Here is a 22,056-nt window from a genome sequence, read left to right on the forward strand (position 1 = left end):
ACTATTTTAACATTGTGGCATTAATTTTTTACACTTGGAGCAGTTTTTAAACATTTTAAATTTAAATGAATCTGATTTAAACAAATCTGTTCATTTAGATTTTCGTTATTAATAGATACACTAATTACTATATATAATAATGAAAATTAATTGCCGATCTCCATGGTGAAGTGGTAGCATATTGGCCTTTCATCTAAAGGTCCGAAGTTGGAATCCTGGTCAGGGTATTGCATTTTTCATATACTAAAAAATTCCATACCAAGTACAAGTTTCAAAGCCTCTGTGTTATTTCATCAACCAAAAAATAAATAAATAAAATTACCATATTTTTATATAATTTAAAAAATATTTATATATATATACATATATACATATAATTACCAGTCATATTTTTTATGCCTGGACTAGTGGCAACTATCCTAACAACAAGTGATGTTGCACCTTGTGGTCCTAACCTTAATTTTTCTGCTACAAGAGGTTGATTAACTCCAGTAAAATGAGCTCCTTCACTCAATGACAATAATCCATTAACCTGAAATTAGAATAAAAGAAATAAACACATCTATGAAATGTAAATACTTTAATTGTATACATTTTTTATTCATTAAACATCTTTGATAAGAAAATTTATTACCTTACATTTTTATAAAATAAAAAATTATTTCCTCTTTGATATTTTGATTTTTCTTGGATTTTATAACAGTAAATACAACTACATCTTAAAATAGTACAAAAGAATAAATTCCTTTACAATTCAAATGATATTTAATTTATAACAATTTTATCAGTTTTAATTTTATTAAGATTATAACATATTTTTTAAGTTCCTGATGAAGGAATTTTATTCTGAAAGTGCTTGAACGTATATATAAAAGATTTGTTGGTAAGTGGGTTTTTTAATTATTAATTAGATATTTTATTTAATTCCACACAAATTTAATGTAGTTACTGGTATTAACATTTTTATATTAGCATTAAAGTGATACAAGCAGTCTTAATATATATTTATATATTTATATATTTATAAATTTCCAGTCTGAATCCCAGTTAAAGTTAAGCCAGACTGGGATCTGAACCTAAAACCTACTGGATGAAAAGCTCAGATAATACCACTCTGTTATGGAGTTCATTAGCTTATCCCAAAGAGTTTGAAATTCATTAATTCAAATAACTAAAACTACTTCTCTGCCAGCTCTGTGGTAGAGTATTAGCATCTCTCTTAGCTTTTTATCTATAAGTTTTTGAGTTTAAATCCCAGTAAGGCTTGAAATTTCTCATATATTACACAAAAATTATTTCTTTCATCATTAAAAAAAGGAACCGTAATTGGGCTTAAATTTGTAAGTTACTAACAAAGTAAATAAATAGAATTAAATAAACCATCACATAACAAACTTTCATCCCAACTGAAGTTGGTCTTGCCTAGTTACAGGCTGACCTGACATGAAATATTGACAAAATATATTCGCTTTTAAGTGTCTCAGGGAACTATTAAGCTTGCTATCATTTTTAGATAATTGTTAAATAAAAAACAATTGGTCATTAATTAAAATATAATATTGTAAATTCCAAGAAAAATGTATTAAATAATAATAAAGAGAAACATATTAACAATTTGATAAAAATTCATGATAATAAATCAGTAATATGTAAGCAATATAAATAACATGACAAAAAACAATTCATAAGAGAGCTAATTTTTGTTATACTTAAATTTAATGTTACTGTTTATACCTGTGGGTAATAGACAGTAAAATCCAATTTAAAAAGCAAAATTTTTCGAGAATGGTCTACATAATCTATAAACAATTACAAAATTGCCCTTACCTTTTTCATAAACAAGAATAGTGCAGAAAATAATTCAATAATTTAAGAGATAAATCGCAACAGTGGAAAATTATTTAATAAAATAAACTAAAATTGTCTGATGTTCAAACTGGCAACCCTGACATAGAAAATATCAAACTGTATGAAAAGAAAATTTCATTGTTATAATTTCTTTTAGTTATTTCAAAATGTTGGCTCTGATTGAAACATGTAACGTGGAAAAACAGTGTGCTGTGATAAGATTTTTATTTTCTGAAAGTGTAAAACTGGAAAAATTTACTTGCAGATGTTAAAACTGTATGGTAAAAAGAATATTAACTCTTAATAGTTCTTTATTTTAGCATTATTTCTTTATAATAGTTCATATTTATCCCCTATTGTTTTCACTAAACCTTTGATATTTTGCCCATTTTTTCATATTTTTGATCTCAGCAATGAAATATATATAAAACTAATTTAAGGACTAATTTACATATTTTTCTTATCATACAATGTAAAAAATAATATTTAAAAGTTCAATTATATTACTAACACTTACACATGATGAACAGGCCATTCTGTATTAATAAATATTACATACAATACCTAATTTTCATATTAATAATACTGTAAAACACTAGTAATTTAAATAATAACATGAAGATTGTTTACTCACATAAAAAATTAATAAAGTTAGGTTATAGTAAACATCTTTGTTATTTCTTACTTACGCATGGTCACATCTACAAAGACAAACGGTTGGAAATAAAAATATGACTAAAAATTACATGAAAATAATAAAATTATGAAAACAATAAATACCATGCATAAATAATAAAACTAACACATATGCAAGTTAAGGAATGATCAAAACAACAAAAACAAATGCATGGTAACAGCTGTTCAGAAGGATATAAAACAAGACATATAGAATAGAGAATCTATATGCTAATAGCCCGTAAAATTAGAGTAAAAATGGAAACAGACTCACACAGATTGCAGTAACTTGTCAAAAGACAGAATAAAACAGTTCAAATCATAATGACGAATTCTTTCATCAGAGGCACTTTTCAGCATAAAAGTGTATGACAAGTTACTTCATCAAGATAATTTTTTATCAAGATAGTTTATCTCATAAAAAACCAGTAAGGGGCTAACAGGGCAAATTTTTATAAGAGGATTGAACAGTTTAAATTGGGCAGAACAAATGTCACTGATTTTCACTATAGTAGAAAGTCAGGGGAAGATTTGTTTTGATGTTTTGAAAATTGCATTAATAATCTTATTCACAAGGATAGATGCATAAAGATTTGGGAAATTGCTGAAATTAGTAGTGCTAATGTTGTCATAGTCATTCCATTATCAATGATAAGTTGAATTATTGTAAAATATGTTTAAGGTGAGTTCTGATAAATTCACATCTGTAAGGAACTTAAATGATGGTTTTTAGCAGAAGGTAATGCTTTTTAGGTGATATAATAACATGTGATGAAATATGAATTCATCATTTTGAGCAGCAATCCAAATTTCAAATTACTGAATAGAAACAGTTACCAGTAAACATTCAAAACCTACATATTAACTGATAAAAAGATACTAATCATGTTTTGGGACTATAAAGACACAATTTGTTGCAATTATTTGGAAGAACAATTGAAAGAACATAAACACCAAGTTCTATTGCGACATGCAAGAAAATAAAGTGAAACTCGCAATAAGGAGGAAATATCCTGTTTCCCCCTCAAAAGGCATAACTCTTCTGGATGATAATGTCCTTCTTTATATGCTTAAAAGATATGGGAAGTTATTCAAAAGTTTTTTGTCAGGTGTTACATCTTGTAGTCTCCTTATCTTTCCCATCCTTAATAAGATTGGGCAAGTGTCTAAATGTAGCTGGCAATTATGTTGAAATGTTGCATTTTCTTCACTGTCACTGAATAAATAATAATTTTTACTGAAATTTCACTTTAATTAAAGACTAACCCTCATATATTCACATATATATTTAATTCTGTAACAAAATGACTACAGCCATGAAATAAACAACAGATAAAATAAAATCACAAACTTGTGTTAACTTTGTTTTTGTTATAGTAAAAGAATGAATCATATATTTCCTTTACTCCAGTATTTAGTAAAAAATGAAGTAATTACAAGAAAAAGTAACTATGTAGGTGAGAAGAGCTCTTAGTTAATATTACGTTAGGATAAACTATAATATAACAGAAGTTGTAAATTTTTTTTATTAAGAAAAAATATTAAAACACAAATGAATGAAATTTCATTTTCAATGATCTTTTTGCCAGAAGCATTCTGGTAAAAGAACTTGCACGTATAAATGAAATTGTGTTGCTATCAAAATGAAACAAAAACTAGAAGGAAAAATTTAATAAATAATTTAATTCAATGCAGTTATTAATAGCAGAAGATGAATAATAAGAAAAAAAAAGTGATATTCTGAAATTAATTCTGAAAATCAAACAAGTTGGAAGAGTATAAAATAAAAAGGTTACTAAAAATATGGGTATGAGAGAAATTTAAGATTTAGAAAAAAAAAATGTTTTGTGCGCCTATTGCAAATGTCTGGATACTAGTTCAAGAATGTAATGTGATAAAAAAAAGTATAATATTAATTTAGTAATGAAAAGAAATATAAAAACCCTTCACCCTTCTACACTAGATTGAACATATGAATTGCACAATTGAAGATCTAGATAACATATTAGGATTAACAAATAAGAAAATAAAAGAAAACAAAATGTATCTGTCTAGTCAAATGCTTGTAGCATTATGCTTCAAGCATAATGGGAATAAAGAGAAAAAGCTTGTAGCTTTTTTCCCATAAGAAGAACTCTTATAATTATGTAGATTAGTAATAAAATTGATTGTATTTATTATAGATATACCACTGGAACTTACATCAACACATGAATTGACATTATTTCCGATCTTAACATCAACTTCTAAAGCTTCTCCAACAATAATGTTTGATGCAAGATGAAAGTCAACAGTTATTGGTTGAAATACATTAAAAGTAACTGGAGGTGATAAACGTAAACCAGGAGATGGTGATGGTGGTAACAGTAAGGCAGATAATGACCATTTTCCGGGTTGTAAAGGTGCAGGAACTATTAAACCTGTTGCTTCTATTTCAGGCCTGTAAAAAATGTAATTATATAACAAATGTTACAATTAAAAAATTTGTAAAGTTAAATTTTACTACTGGTACACCAAACATGAGTTTACATGAATCTTATTTTTAAAACCTGCATTTAATAGAGTACAATTGTTATATATGGTAATTGTTTGAACTTCCATGGGTCTGTTACTGTTGACCTATTATTCTATTATTATGATGCACTTATATTTAATTTTTGTTGACAAAACTGATTAGGTTTACAGCTGCAGTTTTCCAGTCTATACAATCTATTTTCTTTACAAACATGAAATGGCATCATCTGGTAATTTGCCTAATATGGTTACGGAAAATTATTCTTAATTGATTCCAATTCATAACAGCTGATAGCAATATTAAATTTGATACCTAACAAAGATAATACTGTTAGTGATTGTGCTTTAAAAACAGTGCAGTGCCACAGAACCTCCATTAAAAAAGGAAAGGAGGTTAACCAGTGAAGTTATAAATGGGCTGCTGATAGATTTGTTCATGACTCAACATAAAAATTGTGGAATAAAAATAACGACTTGGAAGAAAATTCTTCTGAAAATGAACTTTATTTAGCTCCGTTGCCTGAACCATTTGTAACCACCATGTTAAAATAAAACGAATGAAAGATGAATTATAGTCAAGATCCATGTTTAGCAATTTTTTTCAAAAAAACATGATTTAGAAATAGTAAAAGCTATTTTTTTGCATTAGCAAGAAATAATAAAAAATGTAAATTTTTTATATTAATAACTTTTTCTATATAACCAGAATAACATTTTATAAACCTGGTCCTGAAGGCAGTCAGGACCAGGAAACGGTTCTGCAGACTGACAGGTTAAAAGGTTAAAACTGTCTACAAAAAATATATGAAATCTATTTGTCTATAAAAAAAAGAATTCATGTATTTATTAGTAAGCAAAAGACTAATCATGCTACAAAAACATTAAATTCATGATAACAATAATTTAGCATTATTAAAAGCTGAGTAAATACCTAAAATAATAGTTAATTATGGTAGCAATAATATGTATTGAAAGAAAATAATCTAAAAAAAACAAATAAATCAGCCAATACAGATAGAAAGACAAATAAAAGAAACATATGAATCACTAAACACCTCGGGATAAAAGTAAATATGATGTTCAGGAAAATATTTTTCACTGAAATCTATTTGTAAACAAGTTTGTTTACTGAAAAATTATCAGATGTGTTAAAAAAAATAAGTAGGCTACCATTTGTGCACACCTCATGTGGACTGGACAATATAAAGTTGCTGTATTGTTTGTTCCACCTCTCTACTCAAGAATAAAGTTAGTCCAGCCATTTTGTTTGTTTACATCCACAGTGAGGATCAGTAAGAGTTGAATTATTTATGAAGTATTTCATAACAAATCAGGATTGTTTTTTGTAAAGATGGGTTTGACCATACAGATTTATGAAATTTACAGATTAAATGTGATTAAATGAAGTTATGATATGAATGTAGGTTAAAATTTTAATTTTAATAAAGGCTAAGATAACATTCATGATGATGGCCACCTGTCCCTAGTGAATGAAGATGTTCTCTAATAGGCGATTTGTAATTTCCCTGCAATTTCATTGTTTCAAGATCTAATGAATGAAATTGTGGCTGAAAAAATGGACTACAAAAATTGCACATGAAATTGATGCCAAAAATGCTAACATGTTCATGAAATGCATGGGAGCAACTGCAACAATTTTGTTGCATTTTTGTGATATTTTAAGGGGAAGGAAACTGTTATTTTGAAAAGGAGTGTCACTAGTAATGACTTGGTTTTGCCAAGTCTTGTGACATGTGATAAGTTTGGCAGTAACAATGATACATCCTAAAATGGCTTAGATGGTGGAATTTCATGAACTGGTTATCTTTAATGCAAAAAAAAATAATAAGGGGGCCCAATTTCCACGGTATGTATGTTCAAATTAATATATTAATATGCGCAAAATCTAATTTTAATGAAATGATTATTTTTCCAATTGTCTACTTTTATATAATAGCAAAACAGTATTTATTTTCTGAATGCACCTCATGCTTCTACACAAATCAATTTATATCATGAGAGAAATATCATCCTTTTCCTAAAAAAAGGTTTTTATAAGAAAAACCAAAATATATTTCAAAATCCACTTCTCAATGACATTCAGCTGATAGAATATTTCATTCAAGTTGAGAGGTTTTAAAAAAGTTATAATCAAAGAAGAAGACAATGTAAGCCTTCAAGAATATGAAACATTTTAAGGTAGGGATTAGTTTTTATCATTTTACAGGAATCTACAAACAAACATGTTCTCTAATACAACTATGAAAAGACATAATTATTATCATAAATAACAAACAGAAATTGAAATGTCAATTATCGAAATTTATGCTTAAATTAAAATTTTATTAAATGTTTAAAAACGAAATTAAAAAAACACAAACACACTTACGTATAGTTAAAACATCTCCAAAACCATATTTGTTCTAGATTTGTATGTGACATAAGACTACGATGTATTACTGGTATATCTTTTGTCTGTTGATCTGATATTCTACAACTGGTCACATTTTGTTGTACAGTACAAAACTGCTGAAGAAATACAAGACCTGCTTCAGTAAAATCCATGGTCTCACTAACATATCTAAAAATAATACACAATGGTTTTTTTTTCTATACAATGAAGATTATCGACAAAAATAATTAATTTATAATATTTTTATACAAAATAATGTTTTAAATAGAATAGATTCTAAGCATAGTTAAATTTTTATATGTGGTGTATTCATGTGAATTCAAATAGCAAAAAAAAACTGCTTGAAACAAAACAGATTTGATCTTGGTAAAGGTAAAGTACAATGATCAGTTCAAAGTTCATTTTTGTTTCTAACTAATTTATGAATATTATCTTCACTGCTGGCTGTCATTAACAATACATATTTGACTCTCTTGATGTATATTGCAGTCTTATGTTTGTATATGGTTTAAAAAATACAATACAGAAAACAAAGGAATAGGCTTGCAGCTTAGTCTCCTAAAAGCATGCTTTTTGGCAGAAAAAATAAATTTATCCTTTTTTTATTTTCTTGAATATCTTTTTTTATTTTGTCTTACTTTTCTGTTACATAAACTTTAAAAATAAAACTCTAAGGTTTTATACATTTTATTCCTAATATTCAAACTTTTCTGAGCCTATTATATGGTTCTTTTTTTAACAGACTGGACAATATTGCTGTTGTTATGCTTGTAGTTTTAACACTCTTACAGAGAAATTAAATGCTGACTGTTCTTACTTCCCTGAAATATCACTTACCACACTGTAAGGCATCTTATGGATGGATAGTTATTATTTTCATTTTGTTTTAAAGCTTCACATTTTCATATAGCATACTTTAAAATGTGTATTCAATTCCCATCACTTTTCAAAATCTTGAATTAAAAAATGTGTATCATGTAATCAATTTTTAAGTCTGACAACTAATTATATTTTGTTAGAGATATATGCTGCCTAGAAATGAAAGTTAGAATTAAAGAGAAAATTCACCTCAAATGAGTGGAAAGAGAAAACTAAAAGAATACACAGGTGTTTTCAAGTTATTATTTTAATAATAAAAAAAAATTAATTTTATGACTGAACAGTCTGGTATTTCATTATTTAGTGAGAAAGTAATGAAATGATTCCATTAAACTACCAGATAAAACTTTCCTTAGTACATGACAACCAGGATAAAAGAAAATGAAGAAGGATAAAAATTCAAAAATATATAAATATAATTAAAAGTTCTGTTTGGAAATTTTGTGACTAAGAGTTATTTTTCTTAGATAAATTGTTATTAAAAATAATAAAGTTAATAACTAGAGCAATAAAACAATACATTAATTAAAAGCTACAATATTGAATTAAATTATAACCTAATCAGATAATGTACAAGTAGTACACATTAATACAAAAGATAAATTAACATTAATATAATTACCATTAATAAAATATATCTAATTACCATTAACACAAAAGATAAAAATTTATCAATCACTAAGGAGTACTTCCCAGGAGCCAAAACAATTAAACATTTTAGTGGCCAAATAAACTCTTGATGGTGGATTTCAATTTTAAATCATAACTCCTTAGTTGTGTTTTCCACAGATTCTTGATTATTTAGATTTGCAGGCACAATAAAAATAAACTTAAAACAAACAAAAGAAAAACAAATAAAATAAACAAAAATTAAAGAAGAAATAAATAAAATAATATAATGAAAATAACATAAAGTTGTATAAAATAATAAAATGGTAAAATAATATAAAATAAAAGTCTGTTGAGGTTTTAAGTAATAATGGGCAAGTAAAAAAATAATAATACTTATTTTACCTATTTTATTTTAATAATTAAGTTTACGTTTTTGTAAAAACAAAATAATTGGCACCAATCATCAGTAGCGTTACTGTTGTTAGTCATTGAAATATTCTCATCCTCTAATCCTAAATCGGTTTTGAATTTTTGATTGTTAATATTTGTCTTACGACAACAAATGATTGTTTTATTACAATTACCTAATTTATTAGCATTTTTTCACAGTCAATATTAACTATTAACAATCATATTTATCAGCATAATATAAATGTTGATGACATTTTATCATATCAGAACCAAGTAATTACATTTTTAGAAAATCAATTTAATGATCTAGTTTTAGGGTTTATGATTAATGTAGAGGCTTCTTTTTTTTCTCTTTTTTTATTAATTCACCAAACAAATAGTAGCCTGGGGAATAAGAAATGGAAATTTTATAGCATATAAAAATGCTGCCTGACCTTGATTTGAATTCAGGACCTTCTGGATGAAGACACTATCACTCTACCACAAAGGTCATTGATTTATTTGAATAATATCATCTGATTTGCAGTTGGAAAGGTAAACAAGTTGTCACAGAAACACAGCACATGCACTGTAGCCATTTGTATTGTTCAGAGTATGTAAAAAAACAGTTGATGGAACATGAAAACTATCATTGTCATTCATTATTTGAAAAAGCAGGAAACAGTTTTACAAAGATGATTTTTGGTAATTTAAGTAATAGTAATGAATGAGATTGGTGCCATAAATTTGGATATGCATGATGATAGAGGAAAAGACAATATTTATTCATTAATAATGAAATTTTTCAAAAATTTAAACAAATCATATATGATAAATGATGTAATTACATCTTGTCATAAATGCCATTTAATAATTCATGCATTTTCAAATAAATTTCTACAAATTTCAAGAATCACTTTACAGGATCATAACAGACAAGTTTCCGTTACTTTTGTATAAGGTGGATACCAAAACAATTTTTCTTTACACAAAACTCAAAGAATGACTATGGCCTTAATATTCCTTGAGCAGTAAATAAAAAGGAATGAAATTTTGATAAAATTGTAACTGGTGATGAGATACGGGGAAAGTTCATAAATGTGTAGTTAATATAACTCAAATATTGGCCGGCCTCTGTGGCACAAGTGGTAGCGTCTTGGCCTTTCATCCAGAGGTCCCGGGTTCGAATCCCAGTCAGGTGTGGCATTTTCACACATGCTACAAATCATTCATTTCATCCTCTGAAGCAATACCTAATGGTGGTCCCGCTGGTTAAACAAAAAAAAAAAAATTATTGGATGCACTTATGTACACCTAAAAACCAAAATGAACGTAAACAGACATTATTGAAATAAAAATGATGGTCAAAAATGGGATCAGCGTTTGCAAATAGCAAAGAAATTTTTCCAACAAAATTTATGAAACTGGGACTACAATAATAACAAAAATTTATTGTGAAATCCTGAACATGCTTTGGAGACTAATCTTAAGCAAACAGCATACAAAAATTACTAAATGTGCATGCCATTAGATGGCTCTTCTCCTCACAGTTGCAGTGGGACTTTAATTAAGCAATTCAAATGCAAAACTTTTAACTACCCCAGAACTCAGTCATGGTGCTGCTGAATAACTACTACTATCTAAACCTAAATTGAAAATCAAGGTGACTATCTATTGCTTTCAATTGATACGTAGCAATAGAGTGGTTTTTAATAATTGGGTAGGTGGCTGAGTTGTTTAAATATGGTTTGTAAAAGGCGGTGTTGAAATACAGTAAGTGTCAGAAAGTGGATGGTATCTATATCAAGAAATAATGTAAATAATTTGTGTATTAATAACATTTTTTCTTACTTTTTTAAATTTATTAGCTGATTAGAAGACAATATACTTCTCATATACACTGTGTATTAATTTTATACATATTAGGACCTTATTCTTTAAATTTCTTGACAAAAATGATTCTGTCATTTATTGATGCATTTAACATATTAAGTGTATTAAATAATTTATTAAATCTTTTTTTACAACATTTCAAAGGACTGAATAACAGTAAATGCATTTAACTAAAAGTTAAGTACAGTATTTCAACTATCTTACCCTTAAATAATTTAACAAAATGTAAACCTATTTTATATAAATTTGCCATGATGAAATAATAGACGCAAATAACAAATAATGAATTCCAAAAAGAATATGTTTAGCTTCATGAAAATTATAACAAATAATAGTTGTTACATAGCCTACTAGATACATAGTTCACTTATTATAATCTTTTTAAAATATAACTGCACATAAAATTCTAAATAATCTACCAGTTATCGGAATACTCATTAATTCTGGATAATATTTATTTTAACATTTTACAGGACTATTATTCAAGAATATACTATATTCAATATAAGGACTATATTCAATATGACTATATTCAAGAATATTATTTTTTAACTAGTACATTAAAAATAAAAAAAAAATATAAGCTTTTATATTGCTTCATATCTTTATCCAACTTCATTAATCTGAAATCATATTAATTATACTGCAATTCTATTAAGGTTAGCATTAACATAAAAATGTGTTAGTTTACTAAATAGTCATCATATATTCACTCTTATTTTAGATATTTATCAGATGACAGCAATCAAAAATAATCTTACTGTTTCAAGGGACAATAGTCGTTATATAACTGCTTAACTTGTAATTTATATTCATAATTCAGATATCAATAGTGAAGTTATCTAATTAAATATAACATAAAGATTAATAATAATTACTCTAGTAATAATACAGAGATTACGTTTTTTTAATAATGATATAATTTTCTGTTTACATGTTTTATTCATTTTACATATTACTATTATTATAATTTTAATCTTATTTTTAAGCTTTTGTAAAACACAATAATTAATTACTAAATGCTTTTTTCTGTTCAGTACACAATAACTATCATAGATTACATCAGGAATGGATAAATATGCTACACTACAGAAACTGTCCTAGTATTTACCTGAAATGATCAAGGCAAACCAAGGTAAAACATAGATCAGAAGAGTAAATCACAAAATAGACATTTAATTATGAATAAAAAATTAATGATTTAAGTCCATATTTTAAAATATATAAAAACATCTTTTAAGGAATGATGTAAAGATACTAAATATAAAAAATAATTCGCACTTCAGAAGAGATTAATGAAAATTATTTGAACATATATTTATGTATATAGAAAAACTTAAGGGCATTGTTTTCCTTTTTTTTTAATTAGTGCTGTTTGAAAATTTATTGAGTAATGTTATTTTTATAAAATAAAATTGTTTAATTATATCTTAAATAATTTGGTGTGATGATATTTAAATGGTTTAGTAATTTATTAAAAATGGCAACTTAAGCATAATAAGATCTTTATTCATAAGCAGATGTGTTGTGTTGACCAAAATAAAAACAGTTCTTTTGTCTGAGATAGACAACAGAGGGGGTATTGTTATTTTTTAAGAATATAAAGCTATTCTTTTAGCATATTGCAAATTCATAAATATAAACAGAATGATTAGTTAACATTTACAATTTTTAAAATATTGGTTAATGAGTATGACTATATTGGTCTAAGTATGACTCATACTTATGGGTGCAAACAATGGATCTGAAAATCAATTATTGCATCCTGAAAACTTGTTCGGATTTTTTAAAGGAGCCTCAAGACAAGATTTAATACTTTAGTCAGGTGTATACATAAGTATAATAAATATTTTAGAATGATAACAAACTAAATATTTTATTAAAATGTTTTTAGTAATTTCTTTTAATTTTAATAATAAACTAGTAGTTTTATAATTTGCCAGTTTATTAATTTTTTTTTTTTGTGTAATCTATTGTAATTGCTGTATGTATATATATATATATATATATATTCATATATATATATATGAAACATTCATGTTTTAAATTACCTGTGTTGGGTACGTCCTTCTCCACCCCTGCCACCAATCAAACAAACCAGACTACCCAAATCGGCTAAGACTTCAACATCAATATTTTCACCAGGATACCATGTTGTTCTACGTTCCAAATTGACACTACCCTGAAAATGTTATTCCAGTGTAATATGGTTATCTAATAAAATAAATATAATTAAAATACAAGACAAAGTATAATGTCAGATGTAAATATATTAAACTTACGAATTTGCAAAAATAATTAAAACAAGAACTACATCTTTAAATCAAAACCTTGAACTACCTGAATTTTTAAAAAAATGAACAAAATTAATTAAATAATTTCATATTTTTTATAATTTAATAATTTTTAATTTATTTATTTTACACTTCATATACTTCTCTTGGGTCTTACATAATATGGTAAAATTTTCAACAACTGAAATGTCTCAGGGCAAATAAGATGGAAATTGAAGGTAAAACAAAATATCTACAAACATCCAAAGACATGTTTAATTAATTAAATCAGGAAAGTTAAACCTCATTAGGTGCAGTCTCACACCATATTGTGAGCATTCATTAGTAACTAATGACCATAGAAATCACTTACAGTTAAAATTGATTAATAAAAAAAAAAAATAACTTATCTGCACTTTTAAATTAAATCATTAATATTGATTAATTATTTCAGAAAAATAATGCGGTATAAATTTAACAATATTTCAAATATAAATTTTATGTACTTACTGCACTTACCATACAGTAAGTACACATTACTTTCTTTAGTTAATAGCTCATTTTATGACAGTAGAAGTGGCTAATGTATGTTGAAAACACTTGGAAGCTAGAAGATGTTAGAGCTCATGATGCAGCTGTTTTGTCATATTATTTTTTTTCATTTTTCAAGTTGTGAAGTATTGGTTTCTATAAGATGATATGGATCATTACATGCACATAGCAAGCGGGGGACTAAGGGGGCTATAGCCACTGCTGAAATTATTAGACTTTATCATTCAGCAGTTAAATCTAGTAAGTTGGGTCCAAAAAATCCATTTTTAGCATTTTACATTTTCATAATGTACAACATTTCAAAAGTATTTTCACAAAATTTGAGATAAATCAGTACATAATCATCTCCCTAATCATTAATCCCTTCCTGTATATCTTAGCCCGTTGTTACTCAATCCTGCAAGGGTAATGCTGTTACTCGACATGTGGGTGCCATGCTCACTCTATGCAATACTAATAAAAATAATTGATTACTAGGAAATTCCTGCTAGCCAGAAATGCAACACTTGCATATCGTAATCTAAACACATGCACAGGCAGCTAGACGGCATTCCAAGAATCTTCAAAAAGTCTTCAAGTTCTTTTGACAGGTATTCAAGAAAGTTCTTTTGCCAAGCTAGTCCTGGAAAAGTGGATGTACTAAAAGGCGATGTATTATCATAATAAATGTTCTGAATCTGTCCTCCAAGTGGAGTATCATATTTAGTGCTAGGAGATAGTCATTAAATTTAAAATGCAATCTAGAAGTGATTGAAGTATTGGATCACTGCATTAAAGAATATTTTCCAAATAACCACTATCTCTTGCAAGTTTTAGTGACTCCCAGTAATAACATGTACTAATGAACGCTCGTTCTCCACAGTGAAGAGAGTAAAAACGATTGCATGGAACAAGTAGGGAAATGGAAGATTAAGTTCGTTAGTTTCTTTGCCAGTGCACAGAGACTGTTAATCCTGATGAAGTTTTAGATATTATGGTGAGAAAGAAAAATCTACAACTAGCTTTCTAATAATTCATAACGCTTTATTGGAGTGTAAATGTGTGAGTGTTAAGTATAAATGTGAATTATAAAAAAAATTATATACTAACATTATGATTCTTATTTGCATAGTAAATGATGTATTAAATCTAAGCATATGTTTTGTATTTTTCAAACAGAATAAAGTATAAAAAACAATTTCAATATAAAATGTTTTTAATTATTATTATTTTATGATCGTTATCAGTCACCTTAGGCCCCCCTGAAAAAAATTCCTAGCTACATGCCTGCATTAGCAATGTTATACTTTTGTTAAAGTATTTTTCTTCTATTATATGTTTTTTAATCAATTCAGCAAATAAAACTGCAAATTACTGACTGTCTACAGTCAGTATATTAACATCTAGATTATATTAACATCCTATAATATACTGTAGCACCCACTAACTAGAGGAAGTGTGTATAATTCACTTTACTGACAATGCAGTACATTAATGTGTTGCTTTATTCTACAACTGTCCTAGTTTTTCTTAAAGGGATGGTGATGCATCTGAGATATCAGAAGCAGCAGTAATAAGTGGCTTTTTCTGTGTAATGATGTTCACTATTCAGTCAATCCTAGATTTACTTACAAGTAAATATAGGGTATTTAATATAGTATATTAAATCAACTTTTATAAGTTTTTTTCACTACATACAGTGAAAATGAACTTGTTAAATTAAGATCATATCTAAAAGATTAATAAAGTAATTTTTATTCATTTTTTTTATATAAAAAGGACCTGATATAGAGATAAAAGTATTATTACCTTCACCATGAAAGTGCCCACTAAAAACATGTTATTCTTAAAGATAAAATATTGAATTAAAAAGAGGAGAATATCTTCCTCATATTTACTGATTTTGGTAGATCACTGATTAGATTAAAATTAAGTAATAAAGAAGTGATATTAAAAAAATATGTATTAAAAAATATCTTTTGCATGTAAACATATTAAAATAATAGGTTGAAATTTTTTTATATATATTACCTACTATATTTAAAAAAAATTAGTTTTTAAAAATGAGTTACAATATTTTTTTTTAAAAATAAAAGTTATAAAACAATTTTACCTGAGTTAACTTCACTTTTACCTTTAAAAATTAAAATAAAGCATTGTAAATTTTTAATTTGAAACAAAACTATTCATCACAAGAAAATATTATTCAGTACTTACTTCTCTTTGTAGCAGATTTACATCAAAACTAATCACATCACTGATTGCTTCACCATCATGTGTTATGTAATAAACTAGCAAATGACTGACTGGTGCCATGACTGCTTCAACTTTAAACCTGAAAAAGTAAAAACCTGACTGATCTACTGAATAAAATAATGTGCTGACATTTCAACTGTGTTTGATTATGTTATAATGGCTCGAGTAAATCTAGATCAATTTAAATAAAATTTTGCATGGAACTTTTGATCTACAATGGAGAAATGTGTGTTATATTATATAATTCCTCCAGTGAGAGAGATCATGCAAAAATATATTGAATGTTATATACAAAAGATAAAATATTTTAATTATCTAATTATAAGAAAGCGTTGGATTCTGTTTCTTGGGTCAAGATTTGGCAGATTATATATAGTTACAGAATTTCAGCTCATTTAATTAAAATATCAGGATCTTTACCATAATAATAAAATATAATAAACGGTTTACATTCTACTTCTTCAGAAGTGGCAATTAATAAGGAATTAAAACAAGGTTTTAATCTCTCACCTGCATTAATTAATACATGTATACGTAGAAGAAGTGGTGGAATGTTAGAAGGATAAAGCGAATTGAGGAATAATATTGCTTGGATAAGAATCTGGAATTAATACTTCCTGGTACAGATGATCCAACAATAATTTACAAAGCTGAGAATGACCTGCAATACTTAATTTTTCAAACATGTAAATGTTGTTCAGAATATGACCTTTGAATATCAATATCTAAAACCAAAACTATGGCGTATCAGGAAAATGTATCTGAATTAAAAAAAAAAAAAAAAAAAATTGGGAATGTAATTATGAGCAAGTGTCTACTTTTAATTATTTGGGATAAACTCTATGACAAAAAAGTTGGTGTTTATCAGAGAATCAGATGGTTTCAGTTGGTTTGAGAGATCATTAACAGAAATCTGAAGAGTAACAATAAATGGAAGGAAACAAAATAAAAATTTCATCAAATAATGGAAGCCTCATTGCTGTTGTGTGGTATTGAACCTTTGGATAAAAAACATGAAAATAGATCCAACTGAATACAAACAAAAGGTGAAAATAAAGAAGACATAATTGCTGGAAAAACCTTTTTTATTTTTCAACATAATCTACTCACAAGTCTATATATTCAGTCCAATGATGATCAAGTTTTTTAATCCCACTCTTATAGTACAATTTATCAGTCTTCAAAATTAACAGATGCTTCGGCAGTAACTCATCATTTCATGTAAATCTCTTTCCAGCAAGTCATTACTTCATATTTGGAAACAAATAATAGTCTGAAGGTGCTAAGTCTGACAAGTAGAGGTGATACGGGAGAATTTCATAACATAATTTGAACAATTTTCCTGCTGCAGAAAAATGAGCTGTGTATATCGTCTTTGTGAATAACATCATTTTTTTTCATCAAATATCAAATGTTTTTATTTATTTTTTTATTATTTAAATGGTCAAGCAAAGATATACAATATTGCCAAGTTATTATTTTACCCAAATCAATGAAGATTATACCATGAGCATTCCAAAAGACAGTGCCCACATCTTTCCTACTGATGAAACGATTTTCATTTTTTGGAGCAAGTTTTCAAACTTTAGCCCTCTATTTTGATTGTTCCTTGGTTTCAGGTCAGAAGTGATGTATCAAAGTTCTTCAACTTGACATCAATTGTTAAGAAATGTGCAAGAATTCTTTTGATTACAATGAAGCAACCCCAAATCATTCTTAGAAACGTAAAACTGTAAACTTGTATGTAGATTTGACTGATTGTGAACAAATGTAGAAACAACCTTTTCAAACAGTTTCTGCATATATGTAAATATTTCTATAAAAAATGGTCGACCCATTCATTTGAGATATAAATTACTTTGTTTTGTCTTTCAAAAAGTAATGTTTGATTACCACATGAAATTCTCTTATGTTCATTTTTCATAAATAACTACATTTAATAGACTCATATGATTGCCAATAACAGACAAACTTGGTGAAAGCTGCTAGCAGAGGTGCAGGAAACTACAAATGGCTTCAAAAATGTACTAAGAAACCCATGACTTTACAGGGATTTATCAAACACTCCTTATACAATACTGCTCAAATTAATTGGAACAATCAATGAAAAACAACAAATTCCTCTTAATATATATATATAAACAATAAAGAGAACAAACTCATATTTTAATAGAAATCACAAAAGTTTTTGTTGTAGTCTTCTTTGGCAAGTTTTTGTTTAAGGAAGAACATTTATATTAATTTCAGTGAAAAAGTTTTTGCATTTTTAAAATGTGTTGCGTGATGGAAGATCTTGCTAGAAAACCTCATTGTGGTTGGAAAAACTTTTTTGTAAGAGTAGAACTAGTCTTCTTTGAAGTAAAAACATGTATTTATCAGAATTCATCATTCCTTCTAGTGGAACCAATGGAATGGAATGGAATGGTTCATGAAAAACTATACACAGTAAACATTTTCTTTGGATAACGTTTTGGTATTTGTAGAATATGAAAAGATGTAATCTCAAATACCAAAACGTTTATGTACAAACTTTACTTTATGTCACTGGACTTTAATATTTAATTCATCAGAAAAGAGAACTCTTTTTCATCTCTCTATTAATACTTTTTATATCTTTTAACCCTCTTAAAACGTTTCTTGCATGTTATTGCAGTAAGCAGTTTCTTTTTCATTGGTCATGTGCTCTCTGACTAACTTCCCTCTGAGTCTTTATTTAACAGTACTCACATGGATTTTTCTTATTTCTCTAATTAAGTCTACAGCAGAAAATCTAAGATTTATTTTGTTTTTTCTAATTAATAAATAATTTGTCTAAGGAGTGGTTTTACTTTAATGACTAAATTCTCCTTTTCTTTTGAGAGAAAAAGAACCAGTATTTTTAAACTGCTTTAAAATTCTGTTAACAGTAGCCAAATCTACCTTACATTCTTCAGCAATCAACCTCTGTGACATGTTTGTATGCTGAGATAAAGTATTATTTCTTTAAAATGTAGCACAATTATTTCTGCTATATTTACCAGGTATTGTATCTATCTTGTCTGGTAAATAAATAACAAAACTTAAAAAAATTATTGCACTATAATACAGTATTTTTAAAAAATTGACAAAACATAGCAAACAATAAATGAAACACTAAACTCACATACTGTCTGAGAGTTTATGTGCAGCAAAAACATCTGCTAAGAGCAGCTGTAATATTACCAACTGTATGTTACAAAAATACAGAAAAATTCCAATAGTGTTCCAATTAATTTGAGCAGTACTGTACATAACTAAAAATTTTTTAGGTTTAAAAGAAGAAACTTCTGAGGGTGGAGAACATATATAAAAGCATAGATGCCTAAAAGTAAACTTTAACTTAGAATTTTATGTGTATCAAACATATCATATACATGCATATATTTTTTCTTAGTTACAATAATTTTTTTTGTGGAAAATCATAATACTTATATTTATAGAGTTATTTAAACTATAAACTCAAAACAATTTTCAGCATAGATGATACATGCATATATGAAAAACTGCACAACAGAAAATATGTTAATGAACTAGTTCTCACAGATTTTAAAAATAGATAAAGCTGTGTGTATATCTCTTTAAACAAGTGACTCATAACTATTAGTAATTGTTTTGTAAACTGCTAAGCAGGAATTGGAAACAAAAGTAAAATAAAAGTTTAATTACAACTTAATAACTTACGTAAAGTTAATACGGCATATAGCTGCACCATCAACAGAAACAGGTGGAGGTACCTGATCATCAATCATTGAATCTGTTTGATTCCAAAGAGTTACATGTCCTTCTGTTGTAATTACATAATGTAGTGTTCTATCACATGGACAAGATGATAATATCACAGCATGAGCTTCATCATTTGGCTGAAAAATTTACATGAATAAATTTCAACAATTTCATCTCTTAGATTTTAACTTTAATTCCAAAATGAATAGCAGAAAACTGTTATAAAATCAACAAAATATTATTTTTACTACTAAATGAAATACTTAACAATTAAAGATTTTATTTTTTTAAAGAAATATTCTTAACATTATACGTGTATACCTGACCTACATATCTACTTTTGTTGAACATTTGGCCTACAGTTCCCTAAATGAGTCATCTGGTGAATAATGCTTACTTTCTAAAATGTATAATTGGAGTACTGTTAAACACAGTAAATTAATGAAATAAAAACTCTAAAAACATAACCTTCTAAGAACAGTAATCTCCTCCTCAAGATGGACAGTTTTGTACAGTGTAAATTTATTTTCAATAGAATTTACTATTTCTGTAAGACAGAATAATTTAAAGCTAATCTTGGTAAAGTAGTAATAGAAAATAGAATATATCTTACATGACATTAATTATCCCTGTTAAATCTGTTCTCTATGAAAGAAAAGAATTGAAAATTGAAGAAGGAATTGAAATTGGAAAGTATTTAATGCAGATATTAACCTCCATGTTGGAAAGAAATGTCTTATCCTAAATACAAATGTTAATAAACCAAATTTACTGATGAAAGATGAGATAACTTAAATAATCAATAAATGTTAGAAGCTTCACAGTATCAAAAAATTCATCTGAATATCGTGCAAATAAAACCATTGATGGGAATTTAATGTAATGGATAATTACTGTTTTTTTTAAATGAAAAAACAATATAATGAAATTTATATTCAATAAAATGTTATTTTATTGTAATTTTGACATTATGTAGTTTTGTGTAGAAATTATACTCTTTAATTTTTAATAGAATTAAAAAAAGTTTTAAATTTAACCTGGTTGTATTTTTGTAATATTTTTTTTATTTTCTTTTTATAAATCTATCTCTGTTTAAGCTTTAATTATCACCAAAATGACCTGATTTTGAATGATTTTTTAAACATAATCTTCAGGAACAGCTCCTCTGGTGGTGTTGCTGTGAATTTTTCAAAAGTAAAAAAATTATTTAACGTGAAAGGAAAATTAAAAAAAGAAACTATATTATTTATATGAGCATGAAAGTTTTTTTTTGTTGTGATCACAGCTTAGTATCAGATTGTTTAATGAATAATAACACATAATATGATAAAATTAAATATTCAGAGTACTTTCACTACAAAATTCAAGAAAATTAATTGAAATTTAAAGTAAAGAAAAGAAATACATATTTTCTTATTACAGAGAGCTTGCTATAGTTAGACATAGTCTTTTCACAACATTTTTCTGCATTATTTTTCTTAATTTTATCACCATGCTGGTTTTCTTAGCTTTTTTGGTTTGTATGAATGGCTTTTTTATATATAAGCAGTGTTTATTTGTATACAAAAAAAGAGAAAAAAGTACTTTACCAATTTTTCTAAAGTTTTAAATTTTTGCCATAACAGCCAAATTAAAAAACATTATAAATAAGTTGTTAGAAATTTAGAAATAATTAGAAATAACTTGGCGCTGACTTTAAAAAAAATTAAAAGAATTAGATATATTAATAGGTAATAATAATACTCATAAAATGGTGTTTGTTTTGCTATAACAATCAAGTCAAACATTGATAATTGGAGGTACTGATTAAAGACAGACATGATTTTCCCATGGTCAACTATGTATCACCAGCTCAAGAGTAAGTAAGAACTGCTGAGGAGCTATTTTACTATGTTCTCCAGGGAAAAGATAACCAACATTGTTTTTATAATACATCTTTCAGAAATGAATAGGAACAGGTATGAATTAAGTTACTGCAATTTTTATCCCATATATATATATATATATATATATATTAAATAAAAGAAATAG

At 26.8% G+C, this 22,056-nt stretch overlaps 1 protein-coding gene across 1 annotated transcript in view; it reads right to left on the bottom strand.

The window, feature by feature from the left end:
- The window catches only part of LOC142330653 (C3 and PZP-like alpha-2-macroglobulin domain-containing protein 8), a 145,292-nt gene that overhangs the window by 42,050 nt on the left and 81,186 nt on the right, over nt 1–22,056 (bottom strand). The window contains exons 7-12 of the mRNA XM_075376098.1: nt 19,984–20,162; nt 16,246–16,363; nt 13,276–13,406; nt 7,427–7,618; nt 4,726–4,963; nt 382–532 (exon numbers count right to left, since the gene is read on the bottom strand). Coding sequence (XP_075232213.1) covers nt 382–532; nt 4,726–4,963; nt 7,427–7,618; nt 13,276–13,406; nt 16,246–16,363; nt 19,984–20,162 — 1,009 coding nt within the window. The remainder of the gene's footprint in view (nt 1–381; nt 533–4,725; nt 4,964–7,426; nt 7,619–13,275; nt 13,407–16,245; nt 16,364–19,983; nt 20,163–22,056) is intronic.

The sequence above is a fragment of the Lycorma delicatula genome, chromosome 9 (genome assembly GCF_047948215.1).
Source record: "Lycorma delicatula isolate Av1 chromosome 9, ASM4794821v1, whole genome shotgun sequence".
Classification (NCBI taxonomy): Eukaryota; Metazoa; Arthropoda; class Insecta; order Hemiptera; family Fulgoridae; genus Lycorma; species Lycorma delicatula.